This window comes from Euwallacea fornicatus, chromosome 8 (genome assembly GCF_040115645.1).
Source record: "Euwallacea fornicatus isolate EFF26 chromosome 8, ASM4011564v1, whole genome shotgun sequence".
NCBI classification, from domain to species: Eukaryota; Metazoa; Arthropoda; class Insecta; order Coleoptera; family Curculionidae; genus Euwallacea; species Euwallacea fornicatus.
This window is the reverse complement of record NC_089548.1, coordinates 4817613-4834263: the sequence shown is the minus strand read 5'-3', so window position 1 is coordinate 4834263 and position 16651 is coordinate 4817613. Positions and strand designations below refer to the sequence as shown.

Genomic DNA, 16651 nt, shown 5'->3' with positions numbered 1-16651 from the left:
GGGTCAACGAGATAAAACGTCGATTGGAACGATTCAAATTAACCCGCACACGTGATTTTTCTAGGCTAATAATAGGCCAAAAACATGAATTGGATGTAATGTTTCATAATCATAACATGCTATTAAGTGTTCCACGAATGATTGTATCTCGGTTATTTTTCTGTTTGAGGAATGAATAGGCTATAAAATTGTCTTTATAAGGGTTTTTTTGTAGATCGATAGTATGTATGATCATGTTTCCATACCTCCTTACCAAAACAGAGAAAATCATCAAAGTTGTTTATACAATCTACTGAGTAAACATTCCACGTTTAACGATAACGGAAAATCCATTTCGCTCGAGCTGTTGCACACAAGATATGTATATGAAAAAATGATTGGAGAAAACGGCTTTTATCATGTGAATGTCAATAATCACAATCAGGAAATGAATACGTTGGTCGCATAAATAACAAAACGTACTGAAACTCGACTAGAAACTTGCCCGATGCTTTATTTTGCATTCCTCACGTGATTTAAAAATAATGTTAATTGGTCCTCGTAATAAGTCCAAGTTTTCCTACCAGATTACCATAAGATTGTTGAACGGTAATAATTGGGAAATAAATTAATAATTATTGCCGGTTTGGGTGGGCTTCCTGTCCGCTTTCGATAAGCATGACCCATGCATGGGAGGGCCGCTTTACTCCTGTCAACGAGGAAATTACTACCCAGGAAGTGGTTCTTTTTTTTTTATTGAAAGTGCCAATTGACTAGTTTGGTGCTTTTGGACTCCCGATACAACGGTCCCTATTTAAATGTTTAAACAGTGTCATTTTATCGTCAATAAATCACTACTTTCGCCACTACCTCAGTTACGTTGCACATACCAGTTATGTGTATCAAGTTGTCAAGACTTGTGTACTCGACAAATCCATCGATGACCGTTTCGTGGTTTTTGTGTAATTAATTCGTTTATGCATAATCCTATGTTTGATGTGGTAACAGGGTACCGTTCATGGGTACCCAGTCAGCGTCAAAAATGAATATCTATTTATGTTCAGGGTTAGTGTAGGCTAAGGTCGTGCACCCTTATTTCGAACTCAGCTAACCTGAGAAGATTATTAATTATGCCCTTCTTTATGTTCAGTTTGAGTTAAATAGTCAAGCACGTTTCTTTGCCAGGACTGTGCGATTTCAAGCTCAAAGACACGCACTTAGTGCCGAGTTCGCATATACAGGGTGATTTTTCAAGTAGCTTTAAGATGGAAAGTTTCCATAATCATATATCCCAGCACTTTTCGTTTTCCGGGTATGGGGTGTCAAAGTTCAACAAATATATCGCAATATCTTACGAAGTTTCGCATCCGGAATTTTTTTGGGGATGGGAAACTCAAATTTACCAACGATTTAGTCGTACCTTCTAGAGGGCGCCACAAGCGAGCCCTACTTGTGCTAAGTTGTGGCTTTATCATACAGGGGCAATTCTTATAACTCCACAAAACATTTGCGGTTTTGGCAGGTTTCGGGTTAAATTGGAAGTAGTCACAAGAGTCACTATACTATATTATATACCACTCTATGACGTTTGGTGATTTTTTGACTCGCCAGGCTACGAGCAAGGACTGTAATGGCATTTTTTTTTTAAATCGGCAATAGTTTATCGTGCCAATTTATCCCAAAATTCGTTAAGAATACTAAAAACTCTTAAAAATTAACTCCAAATTCAGTTCAAATGTGGCGAGTTCCAAGTAATTTGGAAAACAAAAAAGGTTAACAACGAAATCCGAAGTTGCTTTATCCATTGGGAGAATCGAAGAGATGATGGTGAATTCGGGGGGATAGCATTAACTTCTGGTACGATTTCCATAGGTAGCAATGGCACTTTGAAAACTACTAAAAATAATAAAACACTGATTAAAGTTTTATCATACACCTTGTAACATTTTTTTCGAAAATAACCGACATCATTTTTTTTTGGAAGCTCAGATCTAAATCATGTATCTAGAAAGTGTTCTCTTTCGAAAAAGGGCGTATTTTCGATTTTTCTGAGATTAACGCAGGGGTGGCATTGTTACCGTCATTTCTTTCCACCCCGCTGCCTCCAATCATTTGCTTTTGCTTTATTGCTTCCTGCTACTCCCACACGTTCACTTTATCTTTTCTTCTTTCCATAAACTCCATTTTGTTCTTTTCTACAGTAGCTTCTATTTTTTGCGTTATCCTCGTATTTTGTACCTATCCAAGAAAATTTATCACCCTCAATCTCCTCTCCATTTAGCTTTCATCCTTTCCACTTTTGCGCGTTCGCATATCTCCTTTCTCATCAAATTCTCAGAATAATGTATGATTCAAAACATAATAACCCACCTTCTTCCTAACACATCCCGATGACCTTCTCCTTTCTCCCGTTTCTATTTCCACTCCCCAATTCGCCTACCAGCGCTCGTTACCTCCTCATTTTGGATCCCCGAACAAACTTGTAGATATTGAGATTGTCAGATAGGCTGAAATTAACCAGAGCTAACCTAAAGTAATTTAATGTTAGTAAACTCGAATTCTTGGAAATAATCCCAGATGGTTCGACTTGTGCTAATCTCTACAAAAAGAGAGTTAATTTGAATATCGTTACTGACAGGATGCAAACATCTCATATTTTCTACAGGCCAAATCTCGTGTTTCATACATGGTTGAAGTTTACTTTCTGCTTAAATTAGTTTTGATCTTAAGTGAAACATAATTCAGCTTTATGGAATTATGAATAGTGATTAAGGTACCTACGGACCATTACTTATTAATAAAATAAAAAGTGAGTGGAATTTATAATATGTATTTACATGTAGGGTCCATTAACTCAAATTTCGAATTCATTTATGCAAATATTTCAAGTAACAAGAGCGTATGGAAGTCATTGACCATAACAAATCTGTACACAAGGCCATGTTTAAGACTGCGCTGGGTCCAAGGCAGTAATGGTGGCTTAAAAGTCTGCTAAATCTGCGGAGGGACGAATAAAGACAATAAAGCAAAATACTGGTGAGTATTTTGAAAAATATCATTATCTCCGTCTGTTTTTCATTAAAGGCTCCCGTTGCCAAAATGTTAGAAAATCAAATATGTAAATAACCACTTTAACAGATTGATCGCGCAAATGATCATCAAAATTTGGTTAATACATATAGATTTTAAACCACATTTAACTGCGGAAAAAATCAAGAAATGCATAAACAGCAATTTTTATTCATTTATGGTGTTTTTTTGTTTATTGAAATTAAAACATTTAATGGATTTAGCAGTTGTTATGAATTAATGAATATGGCGTAAAGTTATGAAAGTTTATGAAGTTTTGAATGGATTGCAAATACTAAGTAATTATAGTTCTTTGCATTTTTTTTAAACCGAGGAAAAGTCAACTTAATGTTATTTATCAATGAGGCTAAACATCAAATTACCCCAAGCAAACGTGTAGGAATAATATTTTGAGACTTGTAATTTTGTCACATTTAAGTCACCAAATTTTTCAAATGATTTCCATTTCCAATTCCAATTTCCAACCCAAATACTATCTGCCCTCGAATCCCTATCGGACCTTTCAAAAAGTGTCCCTAGTAACGATCCGACATTCCGCGGTTATGCATCAACGTCTTCAGGTCTGATTTATGAACGGCCGATTTGAGATGGCCCCAAAGGAAAAAATCAAGAGGCGTTAAATCGGATGACCTCGGAGGCCATTCGCCTGCTCTTCTTCTGCCAATCCATCTACCTGGAAATCGATCAGGCCGTACCCAACAAGACAAAAGGGCACATTTTCCCACGTGCGTCAGGTTTTCTGAGCTCACCGATATGCAAATCGAATGGTTGAAACGATAGTTCAGTTCATGCCGTGTTTGTTATGTGTTTAAAGCAAATATGGATAGTTCGATTAATTCAGTTTTGAGAATTGAGTGAAAACTTGTTTCTCGTTTTCGTTCTTGCATAAGCCAATGCAGTCAGGCAAATAAGTTTTGCATGTATACCTCGGATCGTATTGAAAAGGCAATAAAAACGAAAGTATGACCTGTCGAATTGTTTCTAGATTCAATCGACCCAGTTAAAGGTCTCAAGTGCAATGTCTCGGAACTAGCGACACTTATTGCCAGTGAAAATGTCCAGGATGAAAGCTAAGTTGCCGGCGTGATATATTGTTAAAGTCCAGGAAACACGTGATACATATCCATTTGGAACCATTTGTGACGAACGATTAGAAATGCGAATTGGCTGACGAATGGAAATCGATTACAACTACTTATTACAAGTTTTCGACACGTATCAACATAGTGAAACAAGCTTTGACCGGAGTCAAGAAATTCATCAAATGAGACGGTAATCTATTAATATGGGTCAATTTCGCATTATTATTGTTGTAGTTCACGCGGTTGTACGAAGTAGGTAATGGATACACCAAATGAAAGTAAAAGTGCAAAGCTTTATTGTAAATTATGGACCTCATAATTTGATTCAATAGTAACCTACATAATGGACAAGGCACTATCTCACGATCACGACATATCTTTGAATAGGTAGTTGTAGTTCGTAAAACAATAATAAAAAAAGCCTGTAGATCAATAATTATTGACTGCTATAACCTGATCAGACTTTCCCTGCTAAATAACTTCATTATATAGCAAAATTTATATTATGTAACGTTAGGTAACGGAGAGGATTAAAATGCTGAATGATTAAGAGATGCAGGGCAGTGACCCTTAAGTGGCATTTTATTTCATTTTTCAATGCAACCCAAACGCTGAGTCCTTGATCTCAGCACTGCGTTCGCTATTTAAGTGGCTATATTCGGTCAAGAGGGAGTGGTTTAATTATTATTGTATTTGGAATTGTTAATATTATAATGGCTTCATCATTATTCATTGACTGCTGCAAAGGAAAGGCTTACATACCTGGATAATTATTGACTTTTTTGAAATTTTTCAAAGGAGAGCTGGTAAGCTTGTGTGAAGGAAAGCTGATTGGTTTTCTTCGCGTATTTCGTCAGTTTCTGCCGGAGCGCATACCGCACTTTCCATTTATGAGGTTTCCATCAAATCCCCGCCAAAAATGAGAACTAATAATTTTCAAATTTTGGCAAAATCTGTTCTTTGACTTCGCAGTTGCCGGACCTCATAGTTTCTCTCTAAAATTTTCCAGTTGCGAATTTCCTCCAACTCTTGCCAAAACTCCAAGCTGAATGTTTTCCAGATTTAACTAAATTTTTTGCCTTCACGTCAGATTGAGAAAGCTAATTACAGTAATGCGAATGGAAAGAGAAGTCCCATCAGACATAGTCAGCTCGTCCAGATTTCTCAAACACAACATATTTCCATTGGAAACGCGAGTTTTATTCTCTGAGTCTCTTAATAGTTAACCGAGTGCTATCTTCTGGACGAAAGCTTTGGGCTGCAGCCATGAAGCTAAGCACTTCGCTCCGTGACTACAGAATGGCTATAATTTTGACCGAAATGGTAACTGACCCTTACAGCGTGCAGAAGTCCGCGCTCACCGACATCGTATCAATTAATGGAAGTTTCAGCTCTCACACATTTGTCACTGGAATATTAAGAAGAGTTGTTAGGGGCGAATGTTATTCTCGATTAGCTTCAACTGAGAATAGAGTGCAACTCCGCCGCTCCCTCGACACCTACTTGTGCGTGACGCATTATTAAATGGAAACACGTTGTTAAATAAAGATAATTAATAAACCGTCGAATTTCTTCATTCTTCGTACCACGGAAAAGTGATCATTGAGTTAGAATCGCAAATTGATTTGCAAGCTGTCAAATACCTGCGTTCAACATGGACAGTTTATCAGCATTTGAGTTATGAAACCGTTCTTTGACGAGTTTTTTTCTAATTTGTTCCCCTACTTAACGCATTTAAGACTTTAAAATTTAATTTATTTGTTCGAAAATGCTGCCTCTGGCCCGTTTTCCATCTGCGATTCAATGCCGGACCCTTCGTGAACGTCCCTCTTAATCATCCTCTATACGCTTCGAAATCATTAACTCCGGCGAGTCCTACTTGTTTTGCTAGATACCTAATTGGACATTAGCGTTATTGATCGCTTAGAACTGACATATAACACCTCTATTATTGATTACATTGATGCTAATTGGAAATATGTACATTTAACAGTTTTTTGCTAGATTTAATAGATGGATTATGTTATCGTGTGGTGTACAAGAAGTTGTAAAAGCGGCGGCAAGAGTCACCACTCGACAAATATTAAATGCGGCTTCCTTGTATATGATTCATATCAATAAGTTCATCAATTACATCATAACACTGGTAAATTAATTGCTCCAGTTTGTTTTTTTTTTGTCATAGGATAACATGGGACAGAGCTATTTTAATTGCAGTGAAATTAACGGTGTGTCGGTTACATGAGTCATGCATTAATGAGGTACTATGTGCAGATGATAATAATTGGTTGTAATGCAACTAATCTCATATTTTGTTATATGTTATCTGTTCATTAAATGCGACTACTTTTTTTGGCGGAAAATCAATTAAATTGGGCCACACACGGACCGCTGAGAAATTTTAGTACCATTCGTTATGCCGATGACTTACCTAGATTATACTCATTTACGACTATTACGAGTAATGCACTGAAATGAGTGTTAGATATGCAATAATTCAGATAAGACCTCTAGAGCTTATGGTACATACCAGCACATGTGTACCCCAGGAGTGCAAGTCACTCCGCTCTCTACAGTTAAATCGTCTATGAAATATGTAGAACATTCTTGGTTCGTAATATATGATTAAACTTCTATACGGTTGGAAAATGAAAAATGCGGTAATTAACAAGGCACGTAACATGATATAAAGAAAAATCGACATATTGGTACATGTAGGTAACTGAATTTAGATCGGTGTTGATGTTGTTGAGGAATATTGGTGCAACCTTTATGGTTGCAGATGATGATATATTCGCGTATTGAAGTAACATAATTTACCCAATTAACTTAAGAAATATATGTAGTAAGTAAGTTAATTAATCTCACGCGAAATGCCAGAACAAAATTGTGAGTAGCTAAGTTTTCACACAGTCAGATCGATGGTTTTCGTAGATTAATAATTTTTCGAAGTGGCATGTGTTCACCATTTTCGAGACACCTCAGAAACTCACATATATTTCTGGTTTCGACATGGGTTGTTAATGATAAACGATTAGAACGCGCAAATTTCACCACCCCTTCAACCCGGACATTGAGATTTTCACCCACGGTATGTCGCCCGTAAGGCAGGTGTGAGTTTTCCGCCCCTCGATAGAATTAGATAGAATAGAAGATTTCTTTTGTGCGAGAAGTAGTTTTATTTTGGGTTTCTGCAGAACGGGATACATTCAGCATGAAGTAATCGACGGTACATCATCTCGACGTTCTACAAGAATGATTCATGGCATAAAAAATTATTAATTAATTTATTCAGCTATCTACTTTATATTAATGTTACGTGTGATAATCTCATCCTTTATGTATCTGTAGTAAACAAAGGCCATCAGCCGAACGACCTCAGAGCAAATTTCATGGCAAATTTCCTTAATGAATTTCTATTACTTCGCTCGTCTTGTATCTACTTCTGCCTGAACGATATGAATTCCACACTGAATCTTGAAACTCTCCCAAATTCGCCTGAGGACTTGTAAAGTTAGAACAGGAATTTTCTACTTTAGCTTCTACGGACCTGGCAAGTTACATAGCGGAATCAATTGTTCTTCTTCTCAATTTTGACCAAACGGGTTCTACGAGGCGTCATTGAAGCGACTGCGCAACACTCGATCAAAAATTTCTCAAACAAAAATAAGGCGTTTTCGGCAGTCTTGCCTATATCCAAAATTACTTTGTTTCATCACTATATTGCGCCAAAGTTTTCAAATTAATACTGTGTTTTTCGAAATAATTGCTAAACGCCTTCGTCGATTTTCACTAGTTTTTGAACCAACAGTTGCTACATAAATTGCCGTATTTTGATGTAAGTGGAATTTTTTCGCCAAAGCTCGGAAATATCAACAAAAGCTCATGGTTCGTAAATAAAGGTTTGTTTTTTTTTTGACACCCCCTGTACGAACCAGTTTGATTTTTTTCCCTGCCCCTAGCAGACTTTGTCATGAGACTTTTTTGTCTCACGTTAAATTATCCTCACGCATGCAGTTTTTCTGCAAAAAAATTACTCACGATCCCTTGCAATTCTTCATTGTTGCACAGCCGGAAAGAAAACACGAGAAAATCTTCCGAGAATCACTCCGTATCTTGGACATGGCGCCGGTTAACGTTGCGTTCACAACGGTGATGAATTCCAGGGTGACGCAAGTAATATTTTTTTGTAGAGAACCTGAATGTGTTGCGAACATTTTTCGGAACGAAATTACCTGGTGGCAGAGAACAATGCAAAGTTATTCGTACAGGGGGGACCAAAAATGCAAACTTTTATTTTCGAACCGGGCGCCATTTTTAATATTTCCACACATTCAAAAAACATCCCACTTACGTCAAAATATGCCAATTTATTTAGCCGCTCTCAGTACCAAAATTGGTGAATACGGATAAATCCGTTTAGCAATTATTTCGAAAAAACTATATTAATTTAAGAACTTTGGTGTCCTGCAACGGCAAAACGAAGCAACGCGGGATACGGATCGTCTTGCCTGCATGAAACGCCTCATTCCTAGTTAAGGAATTCTTGACCAAGCGTTTCAGGGACACCGTGTATATTGATCATTAGGCTCCATTAGGAATTATGCTTGCTCACTTCAGATAAGCGTTCGTTATCTATTGCCTTTCATAAGCTTGAAAACAATTGACGAACCTTAGTAACGAGCCGGTCGTGATACTGTGAAACTCTTACTTTTTAATGGCGCCCAAATACAAATTAACTTACTTCGACTTCAGCGGTTTGGGTGAGCCTATAAGATTCATCTTCCATTACGCAGGCATCGACTTTGAAGACAACCGATTGAACAGAGAACAATGGGCGAAGCTCAAGCCAAGTGAGTTGAATTTTAAAAATATCTAAAAAATAGTAAGAGGCATTTGATTTATTTCAGATGCACCTTTATTACAAATGCCTTTGCTGGAGGTGGACGGTAAAACCTTGCACCAAAGTCTGGCAATTGCCAGATACGTGGCTAAGCAAGTAGGATTGGCTGGGGACAACGATTTTGAGGCCTACGAAATCGATGCTGCTGCCGACACGGCAAATGATTTTCGGCTAGGTACGAAGATGAGTTAATTCGACTGAATTGATTGATGAATTCGTTTGAATTTCTCAGTTAAAATATGTAGTAAGGACCCTCACGTCGCCGGTACTTACAGCGCTCGGCGCGTGGTGCGTTCCTGGCGGTCGCCATTATTTTTCGAAAGGGACTTTTTGAACGCGAAGTTCGTCAAATTATAGGAAATCTTAGTCAGTCTTCGCTAAGTCAGTGACACATCACAACTTTCGAAGATTCGTCAATTTCCCCAAATTTTCACCTTTCAGTGGGTATTTTACTGTTCTCACTTCAAATTTCCGTAAGTAGTATGCCCCCATTTTGACTGCCCTATAACGAACTATTTTCAAATTATATGGAAGCGTTCGCATACAGTAATTCACTGACGGATCATGATGTATTTAAACCCAGAAATTGCACAATATTACAACATGAGTTCCGTAACCATAACTGATCTACCGTGCGGCTCTAAACTGCATACCGCCACGCCTCCGTTAACTTTTTAACAAAATATTATTTTTGAAAAATCTAAAGGTCTTTCAAAACCACATTTAATGGTGCGTTGCGGCTCAGAATCTACCGATTACGTTCTGAGGAAAACGGCTATAAATTTGGTAAAGAAATCATCAATCGCATCAGTCAAACTCAGTTATGTAGCACGTAAACAATGAAAAAACTTGTTTGTTCAACGGATATTGGTTTGTTTTCAGTTTTCTGCTCACACAACAGCATTTTCTCAGAAAAACAATAAGTAAATAAAAACAACATTAAAAAAAGTATATTAATCCTATTAACGCCGATAATAAAATAGTATTGACGAATTCCTCATTTTAGCTGTTGTCCATTACCTGTCTCAACAAGATCCAACTATTAAACAACAATTCAAGGAAAAGCTGGAGGACGAGAAAATTCCATTGTACTTGAATGCACTCGACTCATGGGCAAAGAAAAACAATGGCTACTTGGCCAATGGAAAAGCGAGTTGGGCCCTAAAAGCTGCCCTAAATATCTCTAACTGACCTTCTTTTCTAGATTTCGTGGGCTGATTTGTACCTGGTCGCCGTACTGGGATATTTAAGTTACTTCCTGAAGAGGGATCTCTACGAGGGCTACCCAAATTTGAAAAAAGTACAAGACAACGTCTTCGCCAACCCTGGAGTCAACAGTTGGGTCCAAAGGCGTCCTACGGACCATTTCCCTCTTTAGATTACGCTTTACGGCAACTGCTAGACCCCTTGTACCTACTGTCAAAACAATTAGGACAAGCCGGCTGGAAATTTAACAATTTTTGAAGACTTTTCACATGGGTCATTTGTATGCATCACTGGACGATAATGGTCGGCTGACTGCTTGGGGGTTCTCGATTTGCTCACAATGCTGAATAAACGTGGTAGTGCCCCAAGTTCACTCTCAAATTCTCAAAATTTGTTAACGTATATCTAATAAAGTTACCATACTCAATTATTGTCCTGTGCAATTGTGGGAAATTTATTGACCTCGCATGGGTTATGGACAGAACATGGAGACCGATCTTGGTGAAATGGACGATTTTATGAATACCAAAAATCAAATTTCCAAGGATATCAGTTTTACAAGAGATATTCTATCTGCTCAACTAAATCGCGTTCCGACGGACAATGGGCAAATTTGCACATGAAATGTCCGACCAACGATTCATCATCTCAGGAAATACAGGTCCATGCGTTTTTGAAAGGTTCAATGGAAACTCTGTTAAGGCATATTGTAAAGTACTTAAACCCAATTTAATCAAAGTGAATTGGGTTAAAAGTTTTAAGCTCATGTAAGCATCAAACACTTCTCTAACCGTAAGATAAGTGCCATGGCACGCAAATACTTATAGTTCTCAGCAGCTTTATCATCTGCTTTAAGTGGCATCTAAACAATTAAAGTATTTTAAGACGAAACTGAACATTTTATACCCCATAAAATTTATTAGTGAATTTCCTTAATTTAATATCGATTACTTAAATCAATTTCAGCGTTACGTAGACATATTACTTAAATGTTTGTTTTATAAGGAAATGCACGTATTACTACTGTTGATTGCATGCACTGTAGTTACTTACCGCAAGTCTATGTAGAATGTTGCCTGGAGCCTTAAGGTCTCATTTTCTGTATATAGATACACCAGTAGGAAACAATCTAACTCATTATTTAAGAGAAATTAAATTCTAATTCAGTTCAAGTCAAGTGTTTCTCAACTTCGGAATGAAAGCCAAGATGGTCTTTTCCTGAATGGATGAGCTAAGAGGTTCGATGATATCGAGAACATTTCGAGTACTCATCGTAGTTTCGAGTCGAGCACAGTTGACCCAGCTGCTAGCAAGGTGGATCCAAGGGGCGACTGATTCGTAATAACCGGCTAAAAAATTCGTTGTACAAAGTGTCTTGAATTCCTTCTAAATTCAATCACGCGTGCAACTTCACATAAACATATGTCGAAAGGGGCTTCATTTTTTGATGTACAGGGTGTGAAAGGTTGGTACCAGAAGATGACTTTTATATATATTTTTGAAACGTTTCGAGATGACGTAATAAAATGTTATGCTCTTTCCGAACCCCTGTAAAAAAACTCACCACATTTTCGCGAGGGGGGGTAGTGGTCAGAAACCGTCCAAACTTTTTTTTATTTAACTTTATTAACGAAATGGAACGAGACTGCCACTGAGGCATTTCGACGACCCGGCTTGAGCCGCACGTGTGGGAAAACCCATGAATTCAGCGGGCTCAACTGTGCACTGCGAACCACGGACATGACTTCGACGAGTTATTATGATAAATGAAATCCTTTTTCAATTTTATGAAATTCAGGTTCTTTTTTTTTAATTAAAAATGAATCGGTATCACTCAAATTAAAAATGTTTTTTTGTGTATTTTTTTCACTATAAATCACTATTTATTCTCATCTACAATTTCCCAAGTTTACGCGTATAGGTTCGAGAATCACCCGGTATTTCACAGCTGGTGTACGAGAGCCAAGAATGTTTTTCTCAGAACGAAGATGTTTGCCGTCCTTTGAGAGGTGTCTCCGGGATGTGAAAACTTCTCTGAGATATTGACGGATGAAAGAGCTCCTAGTTTGCACTATTTGAGCTGCTGCTGCGCAGAGGTTAAATTCATTCAGGCAGTTAAGCGCAGGAAACAGTTCTGTACCCGTTGTTGGGGGGAGGTATAACTAACCAGGACTAACCCATTCTTGTTGAAATACAGGTACAGTCAGAACTAGGAAGACTTTCAGTTAACGGTTAAATGTTGACTTGGGTAACCTCTTGAGATGATATTCATATAGACAAACAGCTATTGTTCCATTTATCATGTTTACATCCGTATTGTAGATAAGTGGCCCCAAATACAGGGCTTGCAAAAAGTATTGCAACGCGTTTATAACTTTCATAAACGGGATATTAAAAAAAAACTTAAACACATATAATTTATATATTATTTATTTATATTATATTATTTATATTTGAAAAAAGACATTTAATGCATTATTTTTGATAAAATTTTTCACCCCTATTCATCTACCTCTACTAACATGTCATTTCCATATAGAAATGCACTCATCGTAGCATATCAAATGAAAGGTGATTCAATGAAGAGTACAACAGTAATTTGAGGTATCTGGAATATTCTAGAACGAGAAAAATTTCATCCACATAAACCTCCCCTTATGCAAGAGCTGAGGCCTGAAGATTTTGATCGCGGAATGGAGTTTTGTGAACTGATGCAAGAAAAAGGCATTCGGGATAACAGAGTCTTCTCTAGAATCTCATTCTCGAACGAAGGAACGTTTTGCTTAAAATAAAAAAGGCATAATTGTCGCTGCTGGCCTACAGACAATCCTGATTGGATGCAAATCCAACATACGCAACATCGGCAAAAACTCAATGTATGAACGTGTGCAATTGGCCAACAGTTCATCGGTCCATTTTTCATGGAGGGAACGCATCGCACTTGTCCTTATTGCAAAAGGAAATAATTCCATCAATCGACGCAACGTATTCTGAAGAAAATCGAGATAGGAATCGATAATGTTTGGTTCCAACGAGATGACGCGTAGCCACATCCCGCTACGGCTGTGAGTGCGTCTCTTGATAAAATTTTCCCTACGAGAGGGTCCGGTAGACGAGGCGCAACGGAAAGGCCGCCACGACTTCCAGATCTTGCTCCCTTCGCTTTTTTGTGGGGTCACTTAAAAGGTTCAATTTACAAAAATCGATCATAAAATATTGATGTCGTAGAACTCAAACAGAATTGGATTTAACAGGAGAAGCAACACTGGATGATTTCATATATTACAACGGGCACCTTAACATTCGAAAATAAAAAGTTAGCGAGTGTAGCTCGATAGGAATAGTGAAAATGTTGAAGATTGTAAAAATGGGGCATTAAGTGCCCTTTTGAAAAATAAATTTTACGCATTTAAGCACTTTTCGAAGATAATCATGTTGATGAAAGTCGTAAACGTTTTGCAATATTTTTCATAAGCATTGTATAGAGCCGACGATAATTGCACGATTTCCAATTTGCTTTGTGCATGACTTTAACTTTGCGACGCAACTACAAATTGGTATTAGTGAGAGCCCAACTTAAGAGTAAGTTAAGTTATGCGTTTCAAATAAATTTAAATGCGAAGAATCGAAGCTTTTATTGAGGAACATGGCTTCCTCGCACAAACTCACATATGTATTTCGAATTCACTGTGCTAGCAGAACCCATAAGACTTCTCTTCCATTATGGAGGGATCGGCTTCGCTGATGTTCGCATTTTCCAATCAGAAAGGCCAAAATTAAAAGAACGTAAGCGACCTGTCTAGCGAACTAACCCGTCAGTAATTTTAGGGGTTGCTTCTTAGCCCCAGCTTGGGACAACTCCCTGTTCTTGAATATAATGGAAAGGTGATGCATCGAAGTCTGGCCATTGCCAGATATGTGGTTAAGCAAGTAGGGTTGGCAAGGGATAATGGCTTAGAAGCTTATGATATTGATGTTGCCATTGATTCTCTTAGCGAATTTAGATTAAGTAGGATTGGCGTATTTTAATTGATATGACCGTACAGGGTAGGGCAAATTTGCCACTCACCATTGATGCCTTGAAAACTGTAAGAGATACAAGGTCGCTTAAATTGGGACAAAGTTGCGCGTTTTCGAGCTTTCCTATATATCGTTTTAAAATTTCGACAATTCCGATTACTGCCGAAGATAATCGAAATAAAGCGGCTTTTCTACAAATGGTTTTTTTAAAGATATTTAAAGAAATGTTTTTTAACGAATTTTACTTGCTTATGGACACTTGTGCTCTTTTACATTTAAGATAACGTCATTAGAGTTCCAATACAACGGTTTGAAACCCGGAAACCATTGTCAATTTCCTTCTTTTATATAGCAACGTGAACTTTTTATTGCATTTTGAAAAGGATTTTGATTTTTTGACTTAAATGACGCATCACACTTATAGTAAAACAAACGTAATCGTGCTAACTATATTTTTACTAAATAAAATAATAGCAGAAAACGAAAAGGTTTCCAACAATGGAATAAAATATTATGATCCGCATTTAAAAATTGAAGCTGATAATGGTTTCTAAATTTCGAAACGTTGCATTTTAAATTCTAGTGAGGTCATTTTGTAAAGGAGCAAAAGTGCTTATGTGGGAGTGAAAGTGGTTTTAAACAATCTTTTCAAATAAATTGAAAAAAAAAGAAATTTTTGGAAATTTCGTTTTTTTTTCAATAATCTTCGAAAATCATCGAAATTTTCCACAATTCAAAATGCCATTTAGCAGGGCTCAAAAATGCGCAACTTTGTACCAACTTGAGCGACCTCTCATGTTTTAGGGTTTCAAGATCCCAAATGGCGAGCAGTGAATTTCAATTTCTCTGTATAACTTTTTTTTGTTAAAATTTAGGCACCCTCCAGTATCTGTTTGGAAAGGATCCAACCAAAGAGCAGGCAACCAAAACAACTTGGGACACTGGGAAAGGCTCCCATTTCTGTTCACCAGAATTGAATGTTGGAACGAAGACAATAATGGCTACTTATCTGTTGGAAAGGTGTTCTTGGGCAGATTTTATTTTTATTCCATTGCTGGATACCTGAAAAATTACCTTGGTCGAGACCTCTTAGAAGGATATCCTGCACTTCAGACTTTAAGAGAAATCGTGTATGCGATTCTTGGCATTAAGGGACGGATTGACCAGATGTCTGGTGACAATTTCAAGCCGGTGTAATTCCCTAACTAGTTGTTAGCTAAAAATGGCCTTGAAGTCTTAGCTGTCTTTTCAGCTTACATTGCAAAGCCTATATAATCGGATAGAATACATAAACTATGAAAAAATCGTCACTTCTTCGCTTCGTTGGTTTCCTCATAAACAACAATCTTGTGTATTCAATAAAACGAAATGAACGTTGCTTCTGATCGAATTTAATAATTATTTCTTATTGCTCTTGTTTAATAACGCCTTAAATCGGAATTACAAGATCCGCCTTTTACAACAACAATAGTGATTCAGCTATTCTAATGAGAATCATTCTATTTTTTAGTGATGTGGTTATAGATCGATGAGCAACGGGTCGATGGAATTCCTTTTTTACACTGGTGAAGGTACTGTAGACCTTCAAATGTAGGAAGCTGCCCAAAATCCCCCTATGAATTATCGTGACCTGCCCAAATTAGTGCAATTTTCTATTGTGTAATGATGTATAACGACTTAATGTTGAAGTAGACAAGGCTGCCGTACTGATAAATTATCTTTGGCAAAGAGTACGCATTTGTCGATAGAAGATCATATTTCATTGTCAGATTCATGGTATTAACCAAATGAGAAAATATCGAACTAGTAAGAATAAGTCTCAAGAATGATAATAAGGCATTGGAATAATGGAAGTTAGAAGGACAATCACGCTATTAATCAGTGTGCAGCAATTGCCATTTATTAAAATACCCGATTAGTAGGTCCTTGAGGCAGTATAATCGCTACCAATACTAAACATTTTCTTTCAAAAAGCCACGAAGCCATTTGAGCTGAATTCCTCCCTGGGCGCATTAATATCATACATTTTTAAGTATTCACCAGAAAGAGGGTTATCCTGTCAATATACAGGGCATTCCTCAATTGATGACGTCAAACCCCTAGGGATTATTCAGTACAACAATAAAAGACATCTGAATACATCTTGTTCGGAAACGGCACCCTAAGGCGCTAGGGCCTTATGATGCTTTAAGACAGTTATCGGTAAAAATGTTTTTATCGAATTTTAGTACATTTCTTTAAAATTTTTATGAACAAAATAACACTACAGTAATTGTTCAAAAAGTCGACCTTGAACTTCATCGCACCTGCCTAAACGACATACCCACTTGGTGTCTGGGGACTTTTCTGAAAATTTGATAATCCTTTTGAA

At 37.3% G+C, this 16651-nt stretch overlaps 1 protein-coding gene across 1 annotated transcript; it reads left to right on the top strand.

The window, feature by feature from the left end:
- The first annotated feature begins 8807 nt into the window (after nucleotides 1-8807).
- Nucleotides 8808-10687, top strand: LOC136340548 (glutathione S-transferase-like). Its single transcript, XM_066284719.1, has 4 exons — nucleotides 8808-9004; nucleotides 9062-9229; nucleotides 10061-10203; nucleotides 10259-10687. The coding sequence occupies exons 1-4, from the start codon at nucleotides 8869-8871 to the stop codon at nucleotides 10430-10432; spliced, it is 621 nt and encodes a 206-aa protein (XP_066140816.1). The 5' UTR covers nucleotides 8808-8868; the 3' UTR covers nucleotides 10433-10687.
- Nucleotides 10688-16651: the final 5964 nt, after the last annotated feature.

What these genes read in the sequence shown, in the direction of transcription:
- LOC136340548 (XM_066284719.1), top strand. Translation starts at nt 8,869, where the DNA reads ATGGCGCCCAAATACAAATTAACTTACTTCGACTTCAGCGGTTTGGGT. An exon ending in ATGGGCGAAGCTCAAGCCAA is followed by an intron (nt 9,005 to 9,061) that starts GTGAGTTGAATT and finishes GATTTATTTCAG; the next exon opens with ATGCACCTTTATTACAAATG. An exon ending in GGCAAATGATTTTCGGCTAG is followed by an intron (nt 9,230 to 10,060) that starts GTACGAAGATGA and finishes TCCTCATTTTAG; the next exon opens with CTGTTGTCCATTACCTGTCT.